This window comes from Lepus europaeus, chromosome 14, assembly GCF_033115175.1.
Source record: "Lepus europaeus isolate LE1 chromosome 14, mLepTim1.pri, whole genome shotgun sequence".
NCBI classification, from domain to species: Eukaryota; Metazoa; Chordata; class Mammalia; order Lagomorpha; family Leporidae; genus Lepus; species Lepus europaeus.
In genome coordinates, this window is record NC_084840.1 from 51,680,955 (window position 1) to 51,706,892 (window position 25,938).

The 25,938-nt window shown below is 43.0% G+C and overlaps 1 protein-coding gene and 1 long non-coding RNA gene across 4 annotated transcripts in view; one reads left to right on the top strand and one right to left on the bottom strand.

Moving 5' to 3' along the window:
* LOC133773786 (uncharacterized) overlaps positions 1-11,496 on the bottom strand; it is a 316,253-nt gene extending 304,757 nt beyond the window's left edge. For both annotated transcript variants that reach the window (XR_009867969.1, XR_009867970.1), the window contains exon 1: positions 11,439-11,496. This is a non-coding gene — a long non-coding RNA (uncharacterized LOC133773786). The remainder of the gene's footprint in view (positions 1-11,438) is intronic.
* A 54-nt stretch (positions 11,497-11,550) lies between these two features.
* The window catches only part of NTPCR (nucleoside-triphosphatase, cancer-related), a 30,721-nt gene continuing 16,333 nt past the window's right edge, over positions 11,551-25,938 (top strand). For both annotated transcript variants that reach the window (XM_062210621.1, XM_062210620.1), the window contains exons 1-3: positions 11,551-11,716; positions 16,495-16,657; positions 17,606-17,702. In XM_062210621.1, coding sequence (XP_062066605.1) covers positions 11,683-11,716; positions 16,495-16,657; positions 17,606-17,702 — 294 coding nt within the window. In that variant the 5' untranslated portion in view covers positions 11,551-11,682. The remainder of the gene's footprint in view (positions 11,717-16,494; positions 16,658-17,605; positions 17,703-25,938) is intronic.

Consider the following 25,938-nt stretch of genomic DNA (forward strand, 5'->3'; position numbering starts at 1 on the left):
GCCCGAGTCATTAAATTAAGCCAACTACAGGTCCTAAAAATGCCACATGCTGCTTCTGGTTCTGTAGGGGAAAACGGTATTTGCTTTTTTTGGCCTTGTTTACCTGCCCTGCGCTGTAATGTTTGTGATCATGAAGTAGGAATAAATTGTAACATTTAGTGTCTCTCAAAAAAAAAAAAATTAACACAAAAAAGCCAGCGCTGCGGCTCATTAGGCTAATCCTCCACCTTGCGGCGCCGGCACACCGGGTTCTAGTCCCAGTCGGGGCACCGGATTCTGTCCCGGTTGCCCCTCTTCCAGGCCAGCTCTCTGCTGTGGCCAGGGAGTGCAGTGGAGGATGGCCCAAGTGTTTGGGCCCTGCACCCGCATGGGAGACCAGGAGAAGCACCTGGCTCCTGGCTTCGGATCAGCGCAGTGCGCCGGCTGCAGCGTGCCAACCGCGGCGGCCATTGGAGGGTAAACCAACGGCAAAGGAAGACCTTTCTCTCTGTCTTTCTCTCTCACTGTCCACTCTGCCTGTCAAAAATTTAAAAAAAAATTAACACAAAAAAATCAATAGCTTTTGTATACGCAGACAATGCCATGGCTGAGAAAGAACTTGTAAGATAAAACCCATTCACAATAACTACAGAAAAAATTCAATACCATGGGATACATTCAACCAAGGATGTGAAAGATCTCTATGATGAAAGAAACATTAAAGAAACAAATAGAAGAAGGCACAAAAATTGGAAAAATCTTCCATGTTCATGGATTGGAAGAATTAATATCATCAAAATGTCCATACTACCAAAAACAATTTACAGTTTCAATGCAATCCTGTTCAAAATACCAATAAAATTCTTCTCAGATCTAGAAAAAAATGATGTTAAAATTCATATGGAGGCCAGCACTATGGCTCACTAGGCTAATCCTCCACCTGAGGTGCTGGCACCCCAGGTTCTAGTCCCAGTTGGGGCACCGGATTCTGTCCCGGTTGCACCTCTTCCAGTCCAGCTCTCTGGTGTGGCCCGGGAAGGCAGTGGAGGATGGCACAAGTGCTTGGGCCCTGCACCTGCATGGGAGACCAGGAGGAAGCACCTGGCTCCTGGCTTCGGATCGGCACAGTGAGCCAGCCGCAGCAGCCATTTGGGAGGTGAACCAATGGATAGGAAGACATTTCTTTTTTTTTTTTTTTTTTTTTTTTGACAGGCAGAGTGGACAGTGAGAGAGAGAGATAGAAAGGTCTTCCTTTTAGCCGTTGGTTCACCCTCCAATGGCCGCTGCAGTAGGTGCGCTGCTGCCGGCGCACCGCGCTGATCTGATGGCAGGAGCCAGGTGCTTCTCCTGGTCTCCTATGGGGTGCAGGGCCTAAGCACTTGGGCCATCCTCCACTGCACTCCCTGGCCACAGCAGAGAGCTGGCCTGGAAGAGGGGCAACCGGGACAGGATTGGTGCCCCGACCGGGACTAGAACCCGGTGTGCCGGTGCCGCAAGGCGGAGGATTAGCCTATTGAGCCGTGGCGCCGGCCTAGGAAGACCTTTCAATTGTCTCTCTCTCTCACTGTCTAAATCTGCCTGTCAAAAAAATTAATTAATTAAAAATTCATATGGAAACACAAAAGACCCCAAATAACTAAAACTATCTTATACAATAGAAACAAAGCTGGAGGCATCACAATTCCAGATTTCAAGACATACTCCAAGGCAGTTTTTCATCAAAAAAGCCTGATACTGGCATAAAAATAGACATGTATACTAACCAAACAGAATAGAAACTCCAGAAATCAATCCATGCATATAAAACCAACTAATCTTTGAAAAAAGAACTAAAATCAATCTCTTAAGAAAGGATAGTCTCTTTAACAAATGGTGCTGGGAAAATTGGATCTCACATGCAGCAATGTGAAACAGGACCCTATCTCATACCTTGTATAAAAATCAACACAAAATGGATCAAGGATCTAAACTGATGGCCTGGTACCGTAAAATTACTAGAGGAGAACATTGGGGAAATGCTGTAAGACATCGGCACAGGCAAAGACTTCTTGGAAAAGACCCCAGAAGCACAGGCAATAAAAGAAAAAAAAAAATAGACAAATGTGATTACATCAAGCTACAAAGCTTCTGTACTGCAAAGGAAACATTTAACAAAGTGAAGAGGCAACTGACACAATGGGAGAAAATATACGCAAACTATGCAACTGATAAAGGATTAATATCCAGAATCTATAAAGAGATCATACAACTCAACTGTATCAAAACAAACAATGCAGTTAAGAAATGGGCAAAGGACTTGAACAGACATTTTTCAAAAGAGGAAATTCAAATGACAACAGATGCATGAAAAAATGTTCAGGATCACTAGCCAACAGGGAAATGCAAATCAGAACCACAACGAGGTTTCACCTCACCCCAGTTATAATGGTTCTCATATAGAAATCAAAAACAATAAATGCCAGTGAGAATGTGGGGGAAAATGTTACCCTAATCAACAATGGTGGGGATGAGAAGTAGAACAGTTATTGGTGGAAGACAGTATGGAGATAACTCAGAAAGTTGAAAATAGATATACCATATGATCCAGCCATCCCACACTACCCAAAGGAAATGAAATCAGTATATGAAAGAGTTATCTGTACCCCCATGTTCATTACAGCTCAATTCACAATAGATAATAAATGAAATCAACCCAGATGTTCATCAAATGATGAAACTGTGGTACAGAAACACTATGGAATACTATTCATCCATAAAAAGAATGAAATCCCATCATTTCCAACAAAGTGAATTATGGTGAAATAAGCCAGTCCCAAAATGACAAATACCATGTTTTCCTTGATCTGTGGTAACTAATAGAGTACCAAAAATGTAATGTATAGGAGTGAAATTGACATTTTGAGATTCAATGATTGTTACAGACCTTGTCTCTACTGTTGAAGAACAGTGTTTTTTTCTTCATCCTATTTGTTGAACTCCTTATTTAGGGTAGGGTTAATATTATGAGTAAAAAGTAAACTTAATGTAAGTCATTGTAAAAATTGAGAGAGAATAAGAGAGGAAGAGTAGGAAGGTTGGGAGTATGAGTGGCAGGAAGGGTAGGGTAGGAAGTATCACTATGTTCCTAAATCTTTACATGAAATACATGACATTTATATACCTTAAATAAAATTTTTAAAAAGAAAGCAATGCACCTTCAATTGAAACCATCCTTTGAATTTTAATTTTTATCTTTTTTCTTGGGCTATCCATTTGTGCTTTTTCTTTTTGGGCTTTTTCTTTGGGCTGTCAATATGATTTTCCCTCTCTCCTTGCTGACAGGGGCAGAGAACCAAAGCTCCTACAACCAATATTGTACAATATACCATGCTGCTATGCTAGGGTATTTTCTGGGTTAGTTGCATTCAATGCATTTTTGCCTTACTATATTTTCAAGTAACAGTGGTGTATCAAGATATAACCCCATAATAAGTCAATGAGCCTATTCTATGTATATGCATATGGATGGATGGATGCATGGATGCATGGATGGATGGAAGCCTTTGATAAGTCTCTTCACCTCTGTGCCTCAGTTTCTCCAAATATATAAAAGAAAGTTCTGTGATCATTAGAAGAGTTCATGTCATTTATAACACTCTTAGAACATAGCCTGGCATCTAGTAAACACTATGTATATGTTAGCTATTATCAATTGTAACTGTAAAGGTATTAAAATGTGTCTAAAATGCAAGGCCAACTCTCTTTCTGGCAGCTCTTCTTCAATAAGATTGTAATTTAATAACTCTTCCTTATAGAGCTCAAATAAAGACATTTTCATTTTAAATAAAAAAAAATGTTGTAGTCTGTGACCATCTGAATTTATTTTCAAATTCTAGACCTCAGATATAAAAAAGGCAAATGTTTGTGACAGTCTTAATCCTCTCCACAGAGAAGCTATGTTTTTGTTGTTTTCCTGCCACGGCACTCTTCTTCTAGCTGAGTTAGGCTCTGATTATCCCTCAGCAGGTTGCGCTATGGTAAAGTAGTTTCTGCTGAGGGCAGCCTTTGTCAAGAAGGACAGAGCAAGAATATTTTTAATGCACCTATAATCCCTACTATTTACCACAGAATCTGGAGCAATATAGGAGAGAAAAAGAAAGGAGAGGAAGGAGGATGGTAGGGAAGGAGGCAGAAGTTGAGGTAGATATATTCAATAATCTGCTCTTTTTTAGATCAGCTGTTGAATATTCATTAACACAGCAATTCTGGATTCCTCCTCATCACAGGCAGATTCAAACCAGAACAAGTGCCACATTATTTCACAAACAATACATTCTTTGCTGATGGGATCCAAGTGAAATGAATGAATATGAACGTGAACAGAAGCTAGCTGCACTGTATTAGCATTCCTCATGAAATGACTGGGGCCAAACAGAAGCTCTGCCGACAGGTCCCCCTTTTCCCTCTACCTCTCAGCTTGTCCGTGGCAGCTCCCTTATAAAACCCTTGTTATTTAGTGCTAGAGAGCATTGCCTTCTTTTTCCCTGTGTCATCATCCTTGGTGTAATCTTGCAGGGATTTGACTGAGTATCATTTGCATGGTTTTTCTGTACCTGCTCTGACGATGACCACTCCTTTTAAAACGTATACAGCAGGGGCCGTCGCCATCGCCATGGCACACTAGATTAATCCTCCGCCTGTGGCGCCGGCATCCCATATAGGCGCCGGTTCTAGTCCCAGTTGCTCCTCTTCCAGTCCAGCTCTCTGCTGTGGCCCGGGAAGGCAGTGGAAGATGGCCCAAGTGCTTGGGCCCCTGCACCAGCATGGGAGACCAGGAAGAAACTCCTGACTCCTGGCTTCAGATCTGTGCAGCTCTGGCCATTGTGGTTATTTGGAGAGTGAACCAACGGAAGGAAGACCTTTCTCTCTCTCTCTCTCTCTCTCTTTCTCTCTCTCTGTAACTCTACCTGTCAAATAAATAAATAAATAAATCCTTAAAAAAAGGAGGTATAACCCAAATAGCCAAAAGAGTAGGCCCAGAAAGTGGCCAAGAGACACTGACCACAATCAGAAAGCTGTCTTCTACCTCCAGTTCTCTTACTGGCCATTAATTTGAGTCACAGCTTCTGCAAAGCCCCTTTTCCCATGTACACTAGGACATGATGTACATAAATGTAGAGCCTCTGCTCAAATAAGATGGGATTATAAAAAGATTTTCTAAACTTGGAAATCTATGAATTTGCATGAGCACTCACACATACAATTATTACTCCTGTTAACTTTAGTGTTAGTACAGTAATTCAAATTTGTAGTTAAAGAAAAAGAAACTCCTTTAATGGTAAAAATTCAGTAAAAGCTTGAACATAAATGAATAGCAATACTATTTTGTCTAAAATATTATAAACAGGCCGGCGCCGCGGCTCACTAGGCTAATCCTCCGCCTTGCGGCGCCGGCACACCGGATTCTAGTCCCGGTCAGGACACCGATCCTGTCCCGGTTGCCCCTCTTCCAGGTCAGCTCTCTGCCGTGGCCAGGGAGTGCAGTGGAGGATGGCTCAAGTCCTTGGGCCCTGCACCCCATGGGAGACCAGGAGAAGCACCTGGCTCCTGCCATCGGATCAGCGCGGTGCGCCGGCCGCAGCGCGCCTACCGCGGCGGCCATTGGAGGGTGAACCAACGGCAAAAGGAAGACCTTTCTCTCTGTCTCTCTCTCTCACTGTCCACTCTGCCTGTCAAAAAAAAATATATATTATAAACAATATCATCTCCAAAATCAACACTTAATAAAGCATGGATTTTGAAGGCAACAAATCTGGGTTCACGTCTCACTCTGAGTAGGGATAGTTCACTGAGTTGGCTTGGCAGAATGCTGTTTCCCCAATGCCTGATTTGTGTAAGAGGAGGATGGGGGAAACCCCTCTTGAGGTTTTATAAGAATTCAGTGGGGCCGGCGCCGTGGCTTAACAGGCTAATCCTCCGCCTTGCGGCGCCGGCACACTGGGTTCTAGTCCCGGTCGGGGCGCCGGATTCTATCCCGGTTGCCCCTCTTCCAGGCCAGCCCTCTGCTATAGCCCGGAAAGGCAGTAGAGGATGGCCCAAGTGCTTGGGCCCTGCACCCGCAAGGGAGACCAGGAGAAGCACCTGGCTCCTGGCTTCGGATCAGCGAGATGCGCCGGCCGCAGCAGCCATTAGAGGGTGAACCAACGGCAAAAGGAAGACCTTTCTCTCTCTGTCTCTCTCTCTCTCACTATCCACTCTGCCTGTCAAAAAAAAAGAATTCAGTGGGTTCATATACATAGAGTTGGAGGTCTACTCTAAGGTGTGGTAATTTTAAAACATAGTCACCATTTCTTTGATAGTCCTCCAGGTCCAGGACCTCAGACGTGGGTGGGCCTGGGAAGGTCTCCAGTGGGGGTGCAGTAGTGCAGGTGAGGAATTAATTTCCTGTTGCCACACGACAAGTGACCATAAACTTCACTAAATGCACCATGCTTCATTAGTTAACAGTCTGCAAGTCCAGGTATGGTGTGGCTGGGTTTTCTGCTCAGAAGGGCTGATTTTCTCCTCTGGGGAAGAGAACGAGGCCTTTGTGGTTGTGGGACAGAGGGCCTCATTTCCTTGCTGACTTTTTGATGGCTCTCAGCTCAAGAGTCTATGTGCATCCTGGCCATGTAGTTCTTCTCTTTCTTTAAGCCATCAAACATGGACTGAATCTTCAGTTTCAAACCTCTGACTTCCTCATTGGAGACTACAGAGAGAAAACTCCCAGCTTTATTTTAAAGGCTTTTGTGAAAAATCAGGCCCACCTGGATAATCACCATATCTTAAAGTCAACCAACATAACCTAATCATGGGAGTAACAGCTACTGTGTATTCAGTCTTGGAGATTATACATGGCATGTGCAGGCTAGGGGGAGGGCAGGGAGTTTGGGGGGACATTTTAGTTTGTCCCAAAAAGGTAAGACTTTCACTTCTCCAGCAGCACCTGTTGGGACTCCTTGGAACATTTTTTTCAGCTGGTGCTGCCTCCCCCAGCTCTGTGACTCCAGGTGATCTCTGTTAGAAGAGGTTGATGGGACAGTGACTGTGTCTAATGGGGTACACCACAGGGCGGTAACTGGGATACTTCGCAGTGTGGATTGTCTCCCAAAACGCACACTGTGCACCAACTAACACCCAGCTGTTCTTATTAGAAGGGAAATGCCCAGTAGATGAGTGACCTGCACAACTTGTTTGGTCAGATGGTGACCTCAGTGCACTCCAACCATTAGGGTTGGGAAAGCCTTGAGAACTGTCTTGCTGCTCTACCATTGCTTCCTCCAATGGCTTTCCTGCTCTATTACAGTAAAGGCTAGAGTATTCACCATGCCTTGTAAAGGCCAGAAGGATCTGGCCTCATGCTGCCACTCTGCCCTAATCTCCAACCCATCCCTCTAATTCTGTTCCAGACACAATGGTTTGCTGCTATTCCCTCTCGGGCCAATACTCCTGCCTCAGGACCTTTGCACAGACAGATGCCTCTCTCCAGACAGCCACCCCAGGTCTTTGCTAAAATACTACCTTCTCAGTGATGTCTGCCTTGATCATCCTCTATAAAACAGCATAGACACACACTTCCCATTTAATTCTTAATCCCTTTTGTTCTTTCTCCATGGCCTTACCACCATGAAGCATTCAATATACTGACTTAGCTATCTGTTTGTGTCTCCCTACTAGAATATAAGCTCTTCCAGGGCAGAGACTGCTTTGGTTGTGGCTGTACCACTAGCACCTACAGCACAGCGGTGAATGAATGCACCATAAGTACTCTGCTATGTGCTGGGTATAAAGAGATGAGTAAGACAAGATTTCTTCAACCCTTGCCTTTTTAAGGAATTCACAACGAGGTGACAGGAGAAAAGGCAAACAGATTCTTGCCTTGTCACAATTGTGGGGATGTTGTAAAGGAAAGCCATGAGGTATGCTGATGAGGGCCTGGAAACTCAGAAAGCCTTCCCAAGGCAGCTCCAGTGGAGCTTGTCCTGCAGGATGAGTAGGAGATAGCTGGGGAGAGTGGGAAGGGAACCTCTCATATCTCCTCTCATTTCCCCTTGTCCCTGTGCTTGAGGTAGGCTGGCTGATGGCTGTCTTCAACCCTCACTGGCAAGTGGTGGACCTGGTCAGCAGGTCAAATGAAAATCCTGGTATTATGTGTTGCTGACCTAGGTGAGGTACTGTGGCTTTCTCAGGGCCAATCTGGGAGGACAGAAGATGGGATGATCTCACTGGCCAGGCTTGGGTCATGTGCCCCCTACAGAAGTATACAAGAGGTGCGTTCTACTCCTTTTAATCACAGTGTTCCTAAAAGGAGAATGTAGGTGTTGTTTCTACACAGGAAATAAAAGGTGGGCTGGTCAAACAACATGCTTGCCTCTTTTCCCACTTTGATTATTTCACATTCTTTGCTCTGTTTTCAGTTTTCCTGTATTTAGGAAATTATATCCAAACCACAAGCCAAATATCTGTACTATGTTCAGGATAGGGGGATGCCACAGGATGCCAGGAGCAGTTGAGAGGGGCAGGCTTCCCTGCTTCGATCCTGCATGAGTTCTTTGCACCCCAGCATAGAACATGGCTCTGCACAGTGATTAGCACCCACAGTGCTACCAGCTCAGATTTCAGGTTCAGACTGTGTTAAATAGGCATTCCATTGCCACCACTTACAAGACAGCCAATTTAGAACAGACTATTAGCCCATGATCTGTTTGTAAGAAGGAAACAGCTTATCTACCTTGATTAAAAATAAATAAAAATAAATAAAACTTTGCTTTGCTTCTCAAATATTCCTTTGTCCTTTAACTGTATGCTGACCATCCATCCTGAATTGACCAAGATTAAGGAGTAGCTAATGTGGAACTTTTGGTTTAGAACACAAAATAAATTGTGTTTTCAAGTATTTTGGGATTCTATAGACACTGTAGAGGGACTTGTGACTGCTTTAATAAAGAACTAAGCTATAGCCAATCAAAAGGAAGCTGCACCCAGGTGCTGCAGTAGTAAAAGACTGTAATCACCCATTCCTTAGGTAATTCCACCTTGTGGCTTAGCTGAAGCTACAATATCATACTATAGACAGGGTGGCTTAAGCCATATATATTTCTTCCAACTCTGTAGGCTAGAAGTTTAAGATCCAGGTGCCAACATGGTTGGGCTCTTAGTGAAAGCCCTCCTCCTGATGATCTTCTTGGGGTTCCTTACATGGTAGAAGGTAGAAAAAATAGAAAATACACACTCTCCTATCTTTATGTAAGTTCCTTAATCCCATTCAGGAAGGCTCTACTCCCATGAATAAATTATCTCCCTAAAGCACCACCTCCTAACACAATCATATTGGCCATGATGATGAATCATTGACTTTTCGGGACACAAGCATCTAGTCCGTAGCAACTTGAATACAATCCAGGTCCCCCTGTGGCTGGCAGGAATCCAATTACTTGAACTATCACTGCTGCTTGCCAGAGTCTGCCTAAGCAGAAGCTGGAGTCAGGAGTTGGAGCTGGACACTGAATCCAGGCACACCGACATGGGACATGGGAGTCTTAACCAGCATCTTAACCTTCAACACCTGCCCCTTCCTATTAACCTTAAGAAACTTTCCAATTGTGCCATTCTGTTTTTCGTTGTTAATCTCTAATATATATAAAAGGTATTTAATCTGTTGTTGCTGACTTATCACAACCCATGAATAGAGGAAACAAATTAACAGGGTTCAATCAAAGAATTATCATAAGGTGAAGATACATATGTAACCACTACTCAAAAAAGTAACCTGCAATGAATAAAAAACATCCAACTCTGGAAGAATTTGCTTTTTGTTCACTGAGATATCAATTCTCTATTTTCCATATAAACTTGGGCTACCTGAACTGATGCCAGAATTCCAGGGATAGCATCAAAAGAAAATAACCAAACTTCTGGGGAGCCTCGCCCATTCAAGCTACTTCCCAGTGATAGAAAATGATACAAAATCAACATGTAAAATTAATATTTTTGATACAAGAGACAGATATTACTATATACATGCTTTCTTTTTTTTTTTTTTTTTTTTTGAGGATCTTTCTATAATTTATCGTATCAGCTGCTCATTGACTCCAGCTTTCATGGAAGTGCAAAAAACATTGAGGTGAAATTCCCTGCATTACCAGTTGAGATTAAAAAAGATATAATACAGCATTATATATGATAGGGAAATGATGGTGACAGCAATATTGTATAAATCTGACTTCCTAAAAGGATGATTTTTTTTAATAGCAAGAAATTGGGGCCATCTGACCAGCATATATTGCAGGTTAACGGAAGTCCACGTGTGGGTATAAACCAGTTAAGCTAAACACTCCCTGAAATTGCTTTCTCAGCCAGGTTGGAGAATGATTGATCACAAGTCAAACACTACACGTGTCAGACTGAAAGAGTTTATGGGTAAACCTGGCCCAAGGCAATTGCCATTTCATTTTGATGGCTGGAACAGGTTACATGGATAAGTGAGGTGGAGAAGTTACTTACAGCCTTTGCAGGAGGCCTTTCAGGTGTGTATTGTATTGATTTACACTTCCATTTGAAGACAAGGAGAAACTGGGCTTTACGGGCATGACTGAAGCTGGGAAGTCTGCCTAAAACAGGTCTCAACCCTGGAGGCCTTTAGGAACTTCCTGCCGTTTATGCCGGGGAGGAAGCGCAGATGCTCAGGACTGGCCCAAGATCCATTTCTCCTATTAAAGTTTATGGCAGGCTGTTGTTTGGACTGCTTTCCTGCACTAGCCAGGGCAGACCGGATGGAATCAGAATGGAATCTCTCACGCTAAGTGCCAGGTGATCACACCGAAATTTGAAACGGGCCAGTTTTCCTAAAAAAGCAGGAGATTCCAGTCAACCTGGGCCGGCACAATAAGGACATCCTCGGTTTCAACCCAGTAAGGAGAGTAACGTCAAAGGAGCAACCCGCCTTTTGTTCCGCTTGTCCTCTTCAGTCCTGTCCTGCCCACAAAGCCCACCTCCCCTTCCAGCTCACAGGTACACTCATTCTAACTTAATGAGGTGCTTTCCGCTCTTAGAACACAAATAACAGCCAAGCGGGATCTGCGAGCTAACGTCACTGTAATTCTGTCTGCTCCATTCCTTAGGTCCGGACGTGGAGCTAAGGTGACAGCGAACTGAAAACTCGCAGCTATGGGTGAGAACACTGGGCTTATCAAGGCCTCCTCCTCCGAGGGGCGCTCCCGGGACTCAAACCTTCCACAGAAGGGCAGTCTCTCGGCAGCCTGGGGGAATTCCAGCCCGCAGGTCCTAGTCCCACGGACAGAAATCTCAGGAGACGGCGCTCATTTGGAGCAGCAGTGGTTTAGGGACTCACGCTCTCACGTACGTAAGCCTGGAAACACTCCACGTAAGCCCTGCACCAAGGAGGAAGTTCAAGCACCCGCCCAGGACACCGGACCACTGACCTCTAAACCTCTACAGACACCTGAGGCACACAGGTAGCCGCCGAGGCTGACTGCGCATGCGCAACCGAGGCCGCGGTGAAAGAGCATGCGCGGCCGTGGGGCGGTGCTTCCGGTAGGCGGAGGTGGGGCCTGGGCACCCGAGGGGTGGGACCCGGGCCGCGGCTGCGACCCCGACCCCGACCCGGAACCACAGCCCAACCTCGGACGGAGATCCTGAGTGGGACCCCGACCCCAGACTGCCCGCATGGCCCGCCACGTGTTCCTGACGGGCCCCCCAGGTAACGCCACCGGAGTCTCCCCACCGGGAGGACCCGCGTGGAGGAGTCCCCCGCGGTAGGTGCTCCCGGAGGGAGCTCGCGGGCCGCAGGGTTCTGGACTCTCAAGTTCCCGATTTAAATGATAGGCCCGAGTCTGAAGCCTGCGTGCCGCTTTCCCGAAAACGTGCTTTTTAAAGACAGGGTAAATGGGACCAGAACAGACTTGAGGCGGGCAAGGCCAGCGGCGGCACTGATCATGCATGTAGTGCCGGCGTTGCACAGTGCACAGATGGGTTTCAGATCTACAGCAACTGATGCGAAGATGTCCGATTTCTTTTGTGACACTCACAGATGCTGCGGCTCCTGGGCTGTATTCCTAAGGACAAGAAACTGGAAATTCAGTTGCAGGATAGAGAAACCCAAGAAGTAACCCCCACCCGCCCTGCCCTGCCCTCGTGTCCAAGTTCAGACCTCTTGAATTTCTTTGATTGAGGTTGCTGGTGGAGAAACCCCCTCTCAGGTGCCCGTGTCCGTGCCTGGCCCCTCCTAATGCTGGTGTCAAATCTCACAAGCTTGTGAACTGTGCAGTTCTCATCTGCAAGATGAGATAGTGTGAGTGAAATTAGAGATTATAGTAGGAGATGCTTTTAAACCAAGGTGCTGCCCGTGTACCAAGCATTACTGAAAAGAGGCAAGGAAGCTGGGGCAGCATCAGGTAGGCCAAGGAGGGAAGATGGGCCATGCGTGGAGACACTGAATTCTTCAGCTCCTTTGCAAGGCAGGTGTGATTTTGAAGTTCAGATATCAAAGATGATAACACCAGTCTAGAATTCTCTTTATTATAATGATTATGTTTAAACTTAAGTAGCAAAAACTACCTTTAATATTGCAGATTTTGGAATTTATTTTACCAGGTGGTGGGGGTGGAGCTAGAGAGGTGTTCGATGTTCAAATCATTCCCAAGTATTGCAAAGAACTGTCTTCTGAAAGTTTGTTCATCCTTTATTTAAAACTTCATTATAGTTTGACACTTAGCAGGTCATTCCCAATACATCTGTGTGTTGCGTAATGGAGGTGTCCTATTAGTGTAGTGTGATTGTGTTGGCCTGCCTTTTTATAAAAATTTTGACACTTTTTAATTTCATCACATAGTTGAAAGACTCAAATAATTCTACAGCACAGCTGTCTTTTCTTTCTCCACATCTTTCCTTTTACTTTAAAAGATTTACTTATTTGAAAAGCAGAGACAGAGTGAGGCAGAGAAAGAGAGACAGAGATTGATATTCCATCTGCTGGTTCACTCTCCAAATGCCCACAATAGCCAGGACCAACTGAGGCTGAAACCAGGAGTCCAGAACGTCATCTGGGTCTCCCACAAGGGTGACAAGGACCCAAGTACCTGAGCCAATACATGCTGCCTCCCAGGACTTATTAGGAGGAAGCAGAGGAGCCGGGATTTGAACCAGGCTCTCCAGCATGAGAAGTGTGTGTCCCAGGGGTGTCTTAATCTGCTGTGCCATAATGCCCTCTCCCTCCTCATGTTTCCAGTGCAGTGGTGATTTTCATTAGCTTCATAGTCAATGGTTGTAGTATTATGACCACGTAAAAGCTAATCACAACAGAGACTTGTAGTAATACATAATTTCCTTTCCTTTTGTACACAGTGTTTTCCCCATTTGCAGTTTTTGACTGGTATTTTCATTGGCTAAGTTTCTTTCTCACCAACTCAGTCCCAAACTCTGCTGCTGAACACGGTCAGGCCGTCAGCAAGGTGATATATCTTCTCAGAGTGGTCCCTTGTATGCACATGCTGTCAGGTGCTCCTGGCACTGCACATTCTCCCTAGCATCCCAACTGTCAGCACCTGTGATTGATCTTGAAAGGCTTTCTTGGGTCCAGGAGCCCACTTGGCCTGCACATACAACAGACCAGAAAAGTCATGGAATTCTTGTCCCCCAGGATTAGTCTTCAACCTGTGATTGGTGAGAGGTCAACTCTGTCTCAGACAGGAAAGCTGAGCCATGTGCCCTAACCTGACTTCCAAGGATTCCCCAGAGGAATTAAGCCCCAGTGGAATGGTAACTTGACTGATAATGCATCTTGTGCTGCTGTTCTTTCCACTTTCTGACTGATTGCTTCCCTACCAGTGCATTGCTTGTTACATCCCAAGGTAAACTACCTGCCCTTGAGTCTTCATCTCAGGGTCTGCTCCGGGGAGAACCAAAACTAAAGCAATTGTGGAGTTTTCTGTGTGTACTGTGGAACTGTCCTATTGGGCTCTCCTTCAGCACAGATCATTTTTAGCCAGTATAGATGGCAGTGGCTCAACTAATAAAGATGAAAAATTTAAAACAAAGATCTCTAGAGGCAAAGAAGCAAAAAGGAAGTTGACCCAAATGCTTTCCATTTAATGCTTTCCTGTGTTCTATGTAACATACAAGTCCCTACAGTATACACTTTGTGAACAGGAATTATTGTAGTTGCTCCATTTTACCCTTTTCAAAATATAAATAGCATTATTTTTTCTTAGAATAATACCTGCACAGTGTAAGGACAAAAAATGCAAGAAGGCATTAAAGAAGAAAGCAACAATCACATAGAGTTCCAACATGCAGACATAGCAGGGTAAACTTTTCCATATTCACTATATTTTTTTTCCTATGGACACATACTTCACCTTTTTTAAATGTCATTGTGTAATAATATATATTTCTGATGTTAAAATTTTTTCATATATTGTCTACATACATTGTAGTCTGTTTTTGTGCTCATAAGAGGATAGTATTCTTAATGGATAAATGATATTCCTGTGTATTTTTGTTCTATCATATACATGGTGCTGTTAAGAGTTAACATTCCCTTACTAATTAACATTTAGTTGCTTTAATGTTTCAATGAACATCCCATTTTACACATCTTTGAACTGTTGCCAGATTATTTACTGTGGTAGACTTGCCGGGTATGTGGTAGGCGTTGAAATTTCCCTTCAGAAGAGGAAGAGCAGTTTACACGTCCACCAGTGCCACTTACTTGCCTTAACCAGATTCTTCAGTGACTTTCCTAAAGTGATAGTTCCTGAGGATTAGAACTGGGATTAGAACTTTGTCATTTTATGTTTTATACAGTTCTCTTATCAGCCACATGCTCACCGGGGCTAGAACTCTTCTTGGGTTGCTGTTCATGTTCCAGAAGGCCAGGTGCCATTATTTTTGTTTGAAATTTGAAGAAGAGATACATTTAATAAGGCTAACAGCTCATATTTTATTTCAAGGAAGCTTAAATGACATCTTGAGGAACATGGAAAACTCTGTGTGAGTAGCCATAGAAGTACTGTGATTTGCAACTCTGTAGTATCTCAAGATAGTTGGACACCTGCTGGCAATTGTCCCTTTATTTCCTTTATTGGGAATCATGCTACCACTGACCCAAATCCATACTAGAATGTAGGCTCACTTTTAAAAAGGAATAGCAGCTGATAAGGCTCATGTTAAAATGTATGGTTCTTACTAAGTCTATAACCTTTGGTATAACCGAAGCCCTGTATGCCTTTGCTTGTCTGTCTTCCTGTTCTTTCCTCTCTTTCTCTCCCACCCTCCCTCCCTCCCCTTTCATTAAAGATTTGTTTGTTTAAAGGCAGTGATAAAGAGAAGGAGAGACAATTCTACCTGCTGGCTTCCTTCCTAAATGGCCACAACAACTGGAGCTAGACAAGGTCAAACCCAGGAGCCAGGAACTGTCTGAGTCTCCTACATGGATGGCAGTGGTTCAAGCACTTCTGGCCAAACTGCTGCTTTCCCAGGCACACCAACGGGAAGCTGAAGCAGAAACAGAGCTGCCAGGACTCAAACCAGCACTCTGCTACAGGATGCTGGCATTGTACATGGAGGCTCAGTCTGCTGTACCTCAGTTCCTGCCTTGTTCTCTTTAAAATAAGGGTAACTGCCTCAAAGGATAGCTGTGAGGACTTAACCAAGAAAGTACATGTAAAAGTGTGCTAAAGCTTTGTCTGCATGGTTCCATAATGCTAATGATCAGTATGAAAATATTTGATGGAACTTGTTGGTGCTTGTGAACACATGGAGTTTGTCAGAGTAGTTGGCAGGCCAGGCTTGGGCAAAGGAAGGGGCAGAGATAGGGAGAAAGAGAGTGCGGTGGGGCAGGGGGTTCTAACTGGTGAAGGAATTAGGGCCAATTGAAGTTACAGTGGGGAAAGGTGGTGTTGGGAGGTGCTGCCAACCTGTTGGATTGCTCTTGTGGAAAAGCTCACGTGTTCCTGGTATTTAAGAGGTACATTTTCAGAAGAGAGAGCGGCCCAGGGAGCAGTGAAGAGATTTTCCCACTGTTAGGGCTAGGTCCACAGTCTCCTGAGGATTAAAATCCTAGTTTAAAGTGCCCAGCTTCTGACACAAGCATGACTGGCTATACTTCCTAGGTGGACAGGTGCGGAGGGTAAACCCAGGAGAAAACAAGTTTTTCTCCTTGGATGTAAACTGCATTTGAGAACACCATGAGAAAGCCATTCAGGCGGTTCTGGGATTGTGTATGTGACAAAACTGATAATGTTTTAGAACTTAAAAATAAACTTCTAGATATCATTCATATTTTTATAATGCTTGTTTCTACTTTAAAAATGATTCACACCTGGAGCAATCAAACTTAAAGTGGAATTAATATTCATAAAATCCATTTGCAGCCCATTTTTCAACCAAGCATTGCTTTCTTGGAGTCAGTAAGTGTTGTGTGTGCCAGCAAGGGAGTGTTTCTTAATGGGCTCTCTCTCTCTCTCTCTCTTTTTTTAGGGGTCGGAAAAACAACACTAATCCAGAAAACCAGTGAGGTGTTAAGGTCCTCTGGTGTGCCCGTGGATGGATTTTACACAGAAGAAGTCAGACAGGGAGGGAGAAGAATAGGATTTGATGTCGTCACACTGTCCGGCTCCCGGGGACCTTTATCTAGAACCGGGTACTGAGAACTCACTGCTGCACTGTTTTATGCCCTGAGCTGTCTTTCTGTGTTTGGGAGCTTTTCTATTCTGACTCACCAAGAGTTGAGTTCACCAAAGTAAATACCTCGTGGAGCCCTTCACTCTGCTTTCGTTCAGGTGGCAAGTTTCTCCCTGGGTACAGGATTGAACCAGGTGATCATGTCTGTCTTGAGAATCTTGGCCTTTAGAGATTTCTCAGAGAACAAAAACAGAATGAGACTGTCACATGAAAAACATATATAAGAAGTCATATTTTCACTTGAAACTTAATTCCACTGAGTCATAAACTCTTCTCATTTCTAATTCTTGGCCCTGTTTCTCAGTACTACTATTCTTTACTTTTTTAGTTTTTAATTGGATGGCAGAGAGACAGAAAGAGGGAAATCTTCTATCCTCTGCTTCACTCCCCAAATGCCCATAGTAACTGGGGTGGGCCAAGCCAAAGCCAAGAGCCTGGAACACAATCCAGGTGTCTCATGTGGGAGGTAGAGACCCAAGTGCCTAAGCAGTCACCTGCCTCCCAGGGTGTGCATTAGCAGGAAGCTGGTATAGGGAACAGAGCCAGGACTCAAATCCAAGCATTCCCATATGGGATGCCTGTGTCCCAAGCAGCAATTTAACCACTGTGCCAGACTTCTGCCAAATTAGTGCCATTTTCTTCAAAGATAATTTGTGTAATAGCTGCCTGGAGCTGTGAGAATGTTCCCACCATCATAACTGCAAAGCCCATTGTTGGACACTTAGTGGTAGCTCTGTTCTCAGAAGAGAAAACCAAATCAGATCAGCTTTGTACACCACTGCTTTTTGTGTAGGTGATTATTAAGGATGACCTAGCATACGCAGAAGGCCAGAGGCTCAGCAGAGCAGCTGAAACCACTCATCAATACAGGAGTCTTCAACAAAGAACACAGTGTCTTCTCATTCAGGTCAGAGCCTCCACCTGGAAAACGTGAATGCCGAGTTGGGCAGTATGTGGTTGACGTGACTTCTTTTGAGCAGTTGGCGCTTCCCGTCCTGCGAAATGTGAGTATGTGGTTTTTGGGTTTTTAAGTCCTTCTGCACTTGTTACACTGCGGGATTTGCTAGTCCTGGGAACAGAATGGCTTTTGTTGTTAAAGGGAGATTAGTTTTGCATTTTGTAGTATAAAAGTCTTCAGGTGATTGAGCCTGAATAAAGATGCTTAGAATACAATCTTCTACCACTCTGAGCTTCTAGTAAACTCTTTGTCTCATTCAGCACATATAAATACTTTATGTTGGGAATACTGATGCCTAGCTAACAAGGTTCCCAAATCAAGTTTTTCTTCTTTTTTCTCATGTTTCTATAATAACCTATTTACACAGCACAGCAAACATTTAGTAGGAGAAAATGTCATTATTTAAACATATTGGCCAATAGTTGTTGAATTCCCATTAGGTACTCTAAGCACCTATCACATAATATCACTATATCTTTAAAAAAAAAAAAAAGCAGTTTTATTGATGTCTTATGATTTCTTTCTTTTTTTTTTTTAAATATCTATTTATTTATTTGAAAGGCAGAGTTACAGAGGCAGAGAGAGAGAGGTCTTCCATTCACTGGTTCACTCCCTAAATGGCTGGAGTTGGACTGATCCAAAGCCAAGAGCCTAGAGCTTCTTCCAGGTCTCCCACATGGGTGAAGGGGCCCAGAGACTTTCCCAGGCCATAGCAAAAAGCTGGATTAGAGCAGCCAGGACTAAAACCGGTGCCCATATGGGATTCCAGCACTGCAGGCAGTGGCTTTACCTGCTGTGCCAGAGTGCTAGCCCTTGATGTCTTATGAATTCTTCTTTTCCACCTTGGAAGTCTTTTATTTCATATTTGTGCCTAATTGCCTTGTCTAGAACCTCCAGTGAATTTTTTTTTTTAAGATTTTATTTATTTATTTGAGAAGTAGACAGTGAGATAGAGAGAGAGAGATAGAGAGAAAGATCTTTCTTCCATTGGTTCACTCCCAGATGGTCACACAGCCAGAGCTGTGCCAATCCGAAGCTAGGAGCCAGGAGCTTCTTCCAGGTCTCCCATGCGGGTGCAGGGGCCCAAGGACTTGGGGCATCTTCCACTGCTTTCTGGGGCCATAGCAGAGAGCTGGATTGGAAGAGGAGCAGCCAGGACTAGAACCAGAGCCCATATGAGATGCCAGCACCACAGGCGGAGGATTAACCTACTGCACCACAGCATGGCCCCTCCAGTGAATTGTTGACTGAAAGTGGTAAAAAAAAAAAAAAAAAAGAATGGATAGCCTTGTCTTATTCCTGATCTTAGGGAGAAGACACTCAATCATTCACTGTTAAGTATTTTAGCTATGGATTCTGTATATGTGGCCTTTATCATGTTGAAGAAGCTCTCTAGTTTCTTGAGTGTTTTACAAAGGAGTTTTTGATTTTGTCCTTGTTCTTTGTTTATTGAAGTGATTTGATGATTTTCATCCTTCATTATATTAATAAGATGTATTATATTGATTTTTGGGAATTTAATCAACTTTATTTTATGGGAATAAATCCCTCCTGGTCATGGTGTATACAACTTTTTATATGTGGCTGTATTCAATTTACTAGTATTTTGTTGACAGTTTCTACTATATTCTTAGAGGTATGGTTTGTAGCTTTCTTTTCTGTATATATCATTGTCTAGTTTTGATGTCAGGGTAATACTGGTCTAGTAGAATGAATTAGGAAGTGTTTCCCCATTTTCTAATTTTTGGGAGAGTTTGTGAATGGCTGGTATTAATTTTTCTTTGTATGTTTAATAAGTAGAATCCACCGGTATAGCCATGTGGTCTTATGCTTTTCTGCATAAGTTTTTTAATTACCGTTCAGCCCTTTACTTATAGGTATGTTCATTTTTTTATTTCTTGTTAAATCAGTTGTAGTAATTTGTGTCTTTTGGTAGTTAGTCCATTTCACGGACTTTATGGTAATTTGTTGATATACAATTGTCCCTTTTTTCATTCCTTATTTTAGTTATTTAAGTCTTCCCTTTTTTCCTTGGTTACTGTGGCTAAAGGTTTGCCAAGTTGGAACTAAGTTTTAGTTTGGTTTCATTGATTATATATTGTTTTTGCATCCTCTTATCCAGGTGGTTATCAAGTCCTGGATATACAGTCATGAACAGAAAAGACATGTTTTCTACTCTCTCAAAACTGTCAATATAGTGGGAACTGTGGACATTATACAAGTAAATTGACACTTGTCATAAGTGTCTTGAGGGAAAAGGGCAGGAGGCTATGAAAGAAAGGTGAGGAACCAATTTTAGGCCAGGTGATCAGGAAAGCTCTGAGCAGGTGACATTTAAACTGAAATGATGCCCGGTGCTGCGGCTCACTAGGCTAATCCTCCACCTGCGGCGCCGGCACCCCGGGTTCTAGTCCTGGTTGGGGCGCCGGTTCTGTCCCGGTTGTTCCTCTTCCAGTCCAGCTCTCTGCTGTAGCCTGGAAAAGCAGTGGAGGATGGCCCAAGTGCTTGGGCCCTGCACCTGCATGGGAGACCAGGAGGAAGCACCTGGCTCCTGGCTTCGGATTGGCACTGTGCGCCGGCCGTGGCAACCATTTGGGGGATGAACCAACGGAAGGAAGACCTTTCTCTGTCTCTCTCTCTCACTAACTCTGCCTATCAAAAAAATATATAAATAAATAAACTGAAAGGAAAAAAATCAGAAGGCTTTATTCTAAGAAAGAGCAAGTGTTGAGGTGTGTGTGTGTGTGTGTGTGTGGTGATGATGATGGTTATAGTGGTGGTGAGAATATTCTAGGTGGCAGGAACAGGTTTACTAAAACTTTAGATCTCTGGGGCAGGAGAAGATGAAGAAAAATGTATAGTTGGTGAGGTTGATAGGGTCATTTGATACAGGGTTTGTGGACCATGTTAAGGAATGTGGGTTTCATTTATTATAGACTTACTACTTTGATTTACTTTTGTGAAAATTAAATGATACAGACCTGTTTCAAGAATGAATTACAAAGCTTCCAGAGGTTTCCATTTTATCAGGAGTAGAGTCCAATGTTTATGCAGTGGCCAGGTTTATCCCTACTAGCCTCCAGCCTCCTTATCTCACCATCCTCCAGTCCCACTGACTCAAACACATTGCCCACCCATGCCAGGGTCATGCAAACTGTAGGCCCTTAACACGTCCATTTTCTTTGGCTAGCATGCTCTCTTTGTAGACCCTTTGGTTCTGTGCTCCTCAACATTTAGAGTTCAGTTCAAAATGTGCAATGGAGGGCTTTTGGGTGAAAATTTTAGATACAGCCTGCCCGTGACAGCCTCTAGTTTCTGAAGGCTGCCAGTTGTTTTGCAATCTCATTGGGTTAGGGCTGCTTGTCATCAGAGCCCACATAGTACTGCTTTCTCCCCTCTGTTTCCTCCTCCTTTTCTGTTTCTTTCCTCTCGGAACAGTACAGACCCTGTGCTAGGGGCCATTAGGATCGCACTATTTCATGAAAGCAATCAGAAAACCTGGTATTTTTCTAGTTCTTTTCCCATCACATGCATACCTCTTTACTTAAATGTTCAAAAGGCAAGTGAAATACCTCAAATGAAATTCCAAGTGAAGATTCTGGCTTTGGGCATTGGATCAATATAAAGAATGGATTTTTCCTTACCTTTCTCAGAGCAGAAGAAGAGTGTGCACAGGCATCCTAATATCTAGCTGTAAGAGGATATAAGGGATCATATGCTGACCGCGTCAGGAGCCTGAATCTGTTTTTTAATTAAAAAGTAAAGAAAAGAAGACTTTTCCCAATGTTTTATACTCTTATTGCAAATATGGATATTCGTGTTCCTGTGGGAAAAGTTCCCAGTAGAGGCTTCTTACCCATTCAGACTTAGATTTCCCTGTTGGAGCAGAAAATTTTCTCCCTTTCCACATATTATATTGAGATAAAGAAATGAGAAGGAATTAGTGACTTGCCTTTGAACTTGAAAAAATGATTACCTAGACAACAAAAGTGGAAGAGTATAAGTAAACAGTTTTTGTTATTTACAATCAAAATGCCCAAGTAAACTGGCAGCTTTAGAAAGAAACCACATGTTAGGGAAATAAAACTCGGCAGTTCAGGATACAGTGTTAGTTTATACTGCTTGTGACCTATTAAAAACAGACTCTCACAGTAAGTTAGGAAATACCTATCATGTGTAAGAAATTTACTACTGGTGAAAGGTAGTTTCAGATTTTTTTTTCTTTCCTCAAATACCATGAAAAATGTAATTCCCTGATTGGGCCAGAGGGGCTGTGTCTGTTTACAGGTAGGGAAATAAAAATGTGGGAGCTGAAAAGCAGCTTGAGGTGAGGGAAGCGCAGAGAAGGCCAAGGAGAAAGCTCTGGCCTAGGCCAGGCCCCACCTTTCAGGGATGCTCTTGTTATATTTCTTTCTGCAGGAATGAGACTGAGCCAGACTGTCATGAGTGCCTCTGGGAACTAGGAAAATATAATGTGTGCTTGGTCTAGAAAGCCCCTAGTAGGTTTGACTGTTAACATTTTTCATTCCTATGCCATGGAGGCATCTTTCCTTTTAAACAACCAAATTTATTTTTTGTTTATTAAAGCTCTGCATACTCATAATAGAAAATTTGTAAAAATATAAAATATAAGTAACTCATAATTTCAATGCCAAAATAGCCACAGTTAGTATCTTCTGTTCTGCCCTTTTCAATATCTAGTTTACTTATTAACACATTCCAATTTAGGGAAAATGCTGTATATCTAGTTTTATAGGTGTGGTTTGTTTGCCCCTTAATATGATTGTGTCATGAGCTATGGTCTCATGACATGATAGTCTTCAAAACTGTGATGTTTTAATGATTGCATAATACTTCATAGCATGATTTTCATCAGCATCTATTATTCCCTCAGTGATAGACATTTAGGTTATTTATCACTACTGTAACCCTCTGTATGTGACTGCAGTTATTTTCTTGGGAAGCTTCTAGAAGTGGAAGGTTCTAAAAGCTAAGGGGTGCTGGCGCCGCGGCTCAATAGGCTAATCCTCCGCCTGCGGCGCCGGCACCCCGGGTTCTAGTCCCAGTCGGGGTGCCGGATTCTATCCCGGTTGCCCCTCTTCCAGGCCAGCTCTGCTGTGGCCTGGGAGTGCAGTGGATGATGGCCCAAGTTCTTGTGCCCTGCACCCACATGGGAAACCAGGAGAAGCTGACCACAGTGGCCATTGGAGGGTGAACCAACGGCAAAAGGAAAACCTTTCTCTCTGTCTCTCTCTCTCACTGTCCACTCTGCCTGTCACCAAAAAAAAAAAAAAAAAAAGAAGTTAAGGGATGTTCCCTTCTGGGTTTTGCTGGTGCAGCTGAGGGCTTCTGTGACACATGTGTCACTCTGTGCCCTGCCAGTGAGTATGTTTGTTGTGCACTTTTGCCAGAGCTAAATCTTCTGTTGATTTTCATTACAAACCCTCTACCCACCCCCCAATCCCCAGCCCGCTTTGCTTTGATTTCCATTTTTAAGTTAGTAATGAGGTGACATATTTTTCAATTCTTTATTGGGGAAGGTTTTTTTAAATCTAAATTGTTTGTTTCTCCTTCCCGATTTTCTCTTTTGGCTTAAAGAAATCTTTTGTAAGGCAAATAACCTTTTTATTTCTTGATTCATTTTTTTCAGTTGATCATTTTGCTGATTTTTTTTTAACATAGAGAAAGTCTGCCTATGTTCTAAATCAATATGAAATTTTACCTGTATGTTTCTCCTTCTATGTGCTTTTTTAAAAAAAGTTTGTTTATTTAAGAGGCATTGATAGAGAGCACTGAGAGAGAGCTCCCGTCTGTTGGTTGACTCCCCAAATGCCTGCAGTGTCCTGAACTAGGCCTGGGACAAAGCCGGGAGCTGGGATCACAATCCAGTTCTTCCACGTGGGTAACAAGAACCTAACTGCTTGAGCTGTCACTGCTATATCACAGGGTCTGCATTAATAGGAAGCTGGAGTCAGGAACCAGAGCTGGGAATTGAACTAGTACTCTAGTGTTGGGTACAGGTGTCTTAACTGCTAGGCTAAATGCCCACACCCAGTGTACTTTTCTTTTCATGTCTTTTAAAGATTTATTTATTTATTTGAATGTCAGAGTTAGAGACAGAGAGATCTTCCAACTGCTGGTTCACTCCCCAGATGGCCGCAATGGCCAGGGCTAGACCAGGCCAGAGCCAGAAGCTTCAGCCAGTCTCCAATGTGGTGCAGGCCCAAGCATTTGGGCCATCTTCCACTGCTTTTCTCAGGTCATCAGCAGGAAGCTGGATCTGGAAGTAGAGCAGCTGGGATTTGAACTGGTACCCGTATGGGATGCTGTCATTGCAGGCTGCAGCTTAACCTACTGTGCCACAATGCTGGCCCCTGGTATGCTTTTTAAAAACGTGCTTATGTTTTTAATCCATCTGGATTTATTTTGAATGTAACATACAATGAAGCTCTCAATTGCTTTTCTTTCAAATATTTCATTTACTAAAACTATTTGTTAGAAAACCCATTTCTAATTTATTATGCTTCATAAATTATAGTTAAAAATAATGTGTATGTATGTATAATGTTTTAGGGTTATCTGTTCTCTTCCTTTAATCTGTTTGCTTCTTGCGTCACTACTAGGCAATTTTATTTACTGTGTTAATTACTTAAACTATTCTTCAAAAATTGTTTGGCTTATTCTTCCAGGTAGTAGCAGTTCACTGTTACTGAGTATAAACTTTATGCCAGATACAAACATCCTTAATCCTGAAAACACCATCACTGTATTCCTGCTTTACAAATGAGGAAACAGAGACATAGAGTAGAAGTAAATTGTGCTGAGGCACATAGCTTGTAAGTGGCAGAGCTGACATGAACCATAGGATCCAGATTTTATTGTCCATAAAGAGAAGTCTTACACGAAATTGATTGGAACTATACAAAACAGTAATAATTTTGATATAAAGAACATCTTAATATTTTAGACAGTCTTCATTCTTCACAGCCAAAAACAGTTTCTGTTTCTCTCCATTTCTTTTTTTTTTTTATTAAACTTTTATTTAATGAATATAAATTTCCAAAGTATAGCTTGTGGGTTACAATGGCTTCCCCCCTCCCATAACTTCCCTCCCGCCCGCAACCCTCCCCTTTCCCGCTCCCTCTCCCCTTCCATTCATGTAAAGATTCATTTTCAATTCTCTTTATATACAGAAGATCAGTTTAGTATATATTAGGTAAAGATTTCAACATTTTGCCCACATAGCAGCGTAAAGTGAATAAACTACCATTGGATTACTAATTATAGCATTAAATAGCAATGTACAGCACATTAAAGACAGAGATCCTACATAATTTTTTTTTTCAAATTAATTAATTTTCTATGCCATTTCCATTTTAACACCAGGTTTTTTTTTTTTTTTTCATTTCCAATTATCTTTATATACAGAAGATCGATTCAGTATATAATTAGTAAAGACCTCATCAGTTTGTACCCACACAGAAACACAAAGTGTAAAAATACTGTTTCAGTACTAGTTATAGCATCACTGCACATTAGACAACACATTAAGGACAGATCCCCCATGGGATGTAAGTACACAGTGACTCCTGTTGTTGACTTAACAATTTGACACTCCTGTTCATGGCGTCAGTAATCTCCCTAGGCTCTAGTCATGAGTTGCCAGGGCTATGGAAGCCTTTAGGGTTCGCTGACTTTGATCTTATTCCGATAGGGTCATAGTCAAAGTGGAGGTTCTCTCCTCCCTTCGGAGAAGGGTACCTCCTTCTTTGATGGCCCCGTTCTTTCCACTGGGATCTCACTCACAGAGATCTTTCATTTAGGTCTTTTTTTTTTTTTTTCCGTGATATCTTGGCTTTCCATGCCTGCTATACTCTCATGGGTTCTTCCGCCAGATCCGAATGCCTTGAGGGCTGATTCTGAGGCCAGAGTGTTGTTTAGGACATCTGCCATTCTATGAGTCTGCTGTGTATCCCGGTTCCCATGTTGGATCTTTCTCTCCCTTTTTGATTCTATCAGTTAGTATTAGCAGTTACTTGTCTTGTTTGTGTGATCTCTTTGACTCTTAGACCTATCAGAGCTATCAATTGTGAGCTGATATTGATCACTTGGACTAGTGCGATGGCATTGGTACATGCCACCTGGGTGGGATTGTGTGGGAATCCCCTGGCACCTTTCTGACTACACCATTTGCGGCCAGTCCGATTGAGCATGTTCCAAATTGTTCATCTCCTCCCTCTCTTTTTCCACTCTTAGATTTAACAGGGATCACTTTTCTGTTA